General features: G+C 35.1%; 1 protein-coding gene across 1 annotated transcript; it reads left to right on the top strand.

Moving 5' to 3' along the window:
• Nucleotides 1–265: 265 nt before the first annotated feature.
• LOC125056285 lies at nucleotides 266–3,961 on the top strand. Its single transcript, XM_047659312.1, has 6 exons — nucleotides 266–277; nucleotides 1,177–1,261; nucleotides 1,350–1,660; nucleotides 1,745–2,314; nucleotides 2,357–3,315; nucleotides 3,592–3,961. Exons 1-6 carry the CDS (start codon nucleotides 266–268, stop codon nucleotides 3,731–3,733), a joined length of 2,079 nt encoding a protein of 692 aa, XP_047515268.1. The 3' UTR covers nucleotides 3,734–3,961.
• The last annotated feature ends 1,387 nt before the right edge of the window (nucleotides 3,962–5,348 follow it).

Genomic DNA, 5,348 nt, shown 5'->3' with positions numbered 1-5,348 from the left:
CCTTGCGCTTTGTTAATTGTAAAACTAAAGGCTAATTTTATTGGAAACTGCAGTCTTTTAAATTGAAATGGCAATTCCGAAGAGATCAGAGGTATTCTAGGTATATATACTGTATGTCCTTTGGTCTTTCCAGAAATAAGTTCAGCTTCAATGATATTATTCGATAGCTGTTTTACGATCATTCTAGTTCCATTACATAATTTTGGAGAGTTGAGATTTCTGAGTAGTATGATTGGAGTTCCAATTTTCAGACGAAGGCAGTGTAATGGCATTCCTGGTACTTGTAAAGAGTTTAGAAATTCAGTGGGGAAGTTGACACTTTCTTCAATGGATACCATCGTGTCGATCGATTTATATAATATTTTCTCTTCACCAGGTATTTTCTTTAGAATATTAAAATTGATATCGTCAACAATATTATTTTTAGTGGCCAAATTTGCTCTTTGAAATAACCACTCTGCATTAGTATAGTTCTGAATAATATTTGGATAAATTTTGTCGATTAGTTCGTCTTCAGTAGCCGTAGTAATTCTATCTGTAACTCCCTTTACATATGGCAAATAGGCTGGCTGGCGGGGAACTGTTTGTGTCTTGTTTTTGTTTTTGTGATGCAGCCGGGGGATGCGCAGCTTGTTTCGGTGTAGCACCTGTTTGACATGCTGTAGTTCCTCCTCGAGGTGGGCATCATCACAAAGACGTTGGTCTCTCTGAAACAAACATTAACCAACAGAAAGCAGTTGTAAAGGGTGGTGGTGGGATTCACCACGCACGCTGTAAAGCACGCGAAACGTCGGATAAATTTAAAATTATGTTAAATAGTTGTAAATTTATAATACATAACTTCAATCCGGTCAAAATAGTGTTTTACTTAAAATACTTACATACATACTTATACGGCCTCTCCTGACCGTGCACCGTCCTCGGAGGCACTGGTGATCTCTTCTTCGGGAGAACGGCATCTTGCTCGCCATGGTCACCAATATGTGGTTCGTGTATTCTTGAGGAAGCAGAAGGATCAGTACACGCAGCTAAAGGCTCATCAACGTCATCGGGGTATTCGTCTTCGCAATCTGTGCAACAGTAATCCTGTTAGTTAATCACGACGACATTACGTTAGTGCCTAGTCTATCATACATCACGCATCCAAGGCCCTCTTACAAAATCGTTTTTTTATAGGAAAAATTAACGGCCGAGGAGTTAGCGCGTGCAAGAGCAGAAGAAGAGGTTCAGCATTTACGAGCCTGTATTGAAGAGAGGGATGGTAATAAATTATGCAATTAGTGTTATAATCTAATATAAACAAAGCTAGTTTTATATTTTATTAATATATACACCAATAACATTTACAGGACATGACGAAGTATCAAACAGCGATAACATATCCATAACTGAGTCCGATAGTGAAGAGGAACAAGAACCGACATTTAAAAAAGGAGATATTAATAGGACTAGATTACTTCGACAAAGTCTAGTAATTGATGTCGATAATGGAACGGAATATGTTTCGGATTTGGATGACACATTAAAAGATGATAGTGACAAATCAAGTGATAATATAAAAAAAATATATCTCATGATTTGGAAAATGAAGAATGCAATTTGGACCTTGTCAGTTTTAAATCGGGTTACAAAGGCCCTTTCTTTTTTAATGAAGATAATGTAATTCCTAAGAAAACAGATGCTAGGGGAACATATTGTGTCACTTCAAATGATCAATCAAATAAAGCAATTGAATCATCCATAGATGAGGACTTTCAGTGTGACAATGATGTTGATGATGTACCGGAAATCCTCTTTAAGTATTTCCCTTGCCAAAACAGTTACTGACATTAAAAACACATTTAGAAATGATTCGTTAGCTCAGTTCGAACAATTCGAAATGGAATCTAATAATTGTAATCCTGCAGAATCATTGTCGCTAAATGAATTTGGTAAAAATTTACCCAGTAACACCAAAGGTTTCTTTTATGATAGTGAAAAAAATTCTGAACTGGTCATAACTAATATAGATGATGAGAGGTCACCATCTATCGTTCAAGATGACGAGAATGACAATTATGAGCCCAGTATGATTAAAAAGCTTTTGAAAAAGAATTTTGTTGCTCTACATGAAAACCTCGAGCATTTAAATGTAGACCAAGATACACTTAAAGGGAACAAAGAAACAGATTTCAAGGAAAGTTTCGACTGTGTAATTCTAGAACATACATTTGAAGCTTCTCAAGAATCTGTTGATTTATTTGAATCACCACGTCCAGGGAATACAGAATTATTCTCAGCGATAAGCATAACAAGCCTAGAGATAATATTGAATGCTTAGAAAGCCCTAAAAATGTACAACGAGAGAAATCTCTAGAGTCGCTATAAAACTATCCCTAGCTTTCCCTCATTAGAAAAAGATAACATAAATGAAAAAAGCGAAACTGACAACATTATCGTAGAAAACATACGAAAACTGGGTATAGTCGATGTTTCTCACATTGAGGAAGAAACAGCAAATGATAGTAAAAAAGAAACTATTGTTATCGAAATAGACGAAAAGGAATCAAAAATTCGCCAATCCCTTTCACCGTTAATCAAAACAAGTCGTGAAATCGAAACTACGACTAAACCAAACATTCTAGAAGATGAAATAAAAACAGAATCACATATTTCAATTGATGATGCATCATTAAATGTAAAACATTCTTTACCTAAACCATGCGATTTGTTTAAAGTACCATTACCATTAAATGAAAATACCAAATTGGAGAAGGTAAAACATTCAAAAAATACCAATGATGTTAACGAAAAGACATCAAATGACATATCAATTGCAAATGTAACTATTAACAATACTTTAGATGCCTTTGAGGATATTTACAAGAATATCACCTTGCCACGTGTGACCGAATTTGATTTATTGGTATCCACGATTGAAGAGAAAGCCCCACCCCCACCGGAGGCTAAAACAAAATATAATTTAAGACAGAAATCTATTAAAACCAGAGCTCAACATACTAAAGAAGAAATAGTTCAGTTAGGAAATAATACAAATGATCAGGAAGAGGTTAAAAAATTTGATGGCTATGATGAAATACTGATTGAAACTCAAGCAAAATGTGAATCAAAGCCAAAACGAAATCTTAGACTGCACCGGCGCAAAGACGGTGAACTAAAATTTAAGGACATGGCCAATTTGCAAGCTGAATTTAGTGACGTTACTATGAATTTGCCTGCGCCAACTAAACTGGTAGAAGATATTCCTTCGCCTGTAAAAGATGATGAAGAAGATATATCTCCAATACTAGGCATACAAAGCTGTCCATCCAAATCGTAAGTTAATTTTATTATTTGTTTAGTAGAAAAGCATCTATAAGATCCTTGGTTGAGAGGTATAGTAATTGTTAGACAATACCGCCAAATCATGTGGGTCATTCTTATTGTGTTTCAACAATTCCATCAGTAAAAACACGACGACGCAATATGAAATATCAATACGTCACGCTTCTGTATTAGAAGTTTTATTGTCTAGGTATTCTTGCCAACTATTGAAATGAATGGAACAAAAGTACAATTAAGCCAATATAACAATTTGTAATTACTTTCTAGTGTAACTCGCAGCCGAAGAAAGCTATTTACTCCAAGAGCAGAGGCGCTTGAGGAAACATGTCCACAGACCGTTGACGGTGGCGAACAAATTCGGGTTCCGCGACCGTCTTACCACCGACCAAGAGCTCGTAGAAAGCTTTGAAAAATCTAATACATTCTTACCTAGTTTGGTACAGGTAACCAATTGGTGACAATAATTATGTTTACTTACTCTACTCAATTTGACAACTGAAGATTTTTTTTAGAATTAAAGCTATTTTTGATTATAAAGTTCAATTGTGTAAGAAACTAGTTGCATATGTGTACTTTTAACTTCTGGCAAATTATGCTTACTTGATTATCTATGTATTATTATCAATAAATAAATAATATTATGTTCTCTTGTTTTATTTAAAAACAATGTTTAACATTTTTAATTATTTTCCTTAAAACGGTCCACACTATGGCTACATAGTAGTATGTACATGGGGGAATTGTCATGTCTAAACAAACCATGCAATTAAAAGTGATTATTTATATAAATAAAAATTTCATATGGATTACGCAAGTTTTTATTTCTTTTTTGCCATTAGTTGTTGACTTGATAAAATATAGTATAACTTTACCTAGTCTGGCCATAAATACTGTTACATAAAAACATTTCTTTTTTTTTCAAATTTTGAATTTGGAACATGTATGTTGTTTTAAAAACTTCATTCGATTTTGTGCCATTTCACATATTGCCCGCTAGTATGCAAAAAATCTTATCGCGAGAAATGAAGATTCTATATGCTAGGACTCGGTCGCGTATTAGAAAACAAGACCTGAAGCTCGGTGCTTATCGTCGATATACAGGAAACGCACTGAATCAATCTATACAATTAATGAGAGTGGATCGATGAAAACTTTAAGGATAGTTTGGTGGGGCGTGTCTTATCAAGGAGTCACAAAACTACATTTATGTGTAAACGGAAACTTCAGCCAAAGTTTATCAAGATACAGTCTTGGATCATGTTGGGAAACCTCTCAGCGATACACTTGTTAAAAATATACCTTGGACTTTTGCAGCAGAATTCTCCACCTGACCACAAGGCACGAACTACCCAAGCCTGGCATGAAACAACGTTCCGGGCTTTATAAGAGCTGAAGACTGTCCCAGACCTCTACCCTTTAAGACTTCAATGGTCAGTTTTAGAGGACATGGCCTGCTCTAAACGACACGACGACATTGATTTTCTAAAAAATTTTAAGCTGTGGCGAAATTTCCCTTGGAAACAGTGCGTAAATGCATATATTCGTAGCCAAACAGATTAAAGGCCTGTATGAAAGTCAAAGGTGGCCATTTCTAATTGATTTTTTGCTGAAACTTTAATAAATATTTTAACGTGAGACAGATTTTTTTTTCTTAACATCTATATGTAATACGTAGGTATAAATTTTTATAATATTAGATTAAGTACTTAATTGAAAAAAATTCATTTTCATTTGTAACAAAACTAAAGGGGCGTTCCCACGAAGCGTTAATCACGACAGTCAACCACGCTTTCGTGAAATACACTTCTGTGTGAACGCATAGGCGTTAAACTTGCTTTCCTGAGGAACGGCGCACGACTCAAGCGTGGATAGATCAAACGTGTTTGATTTTCAGTCGTTCGTGAAGCCAAGATGTCGTCACAACAACGTCTTTTTTTTCGTTTTCTTGTGTCCTGTAAGCGCTCAATCTTTTTTGCTATGATAGTAGCAAAAAACGAACTTAAAACAGCACAACTTTCAACAAC

This window comes from Pieris napi, chromosome 14, assembly GCF_905475465.1.
Source record: "Pieris napi chromosome 14, ilPieNapi1.2, whole genome shotgun sequence".
In the NCBI taxonomy this organism is placed as follows: Eukaryota; Metazoa; Arthropoda; class Insecta; order Lepidoptera; family Pieridae; genus Pieris; species Pieris napi.
The sequence above is the reverse complement of the archived record's forward strand: the minus strand, read 5'-3'. Positions and strand labels throughout refer to the sequence as shown.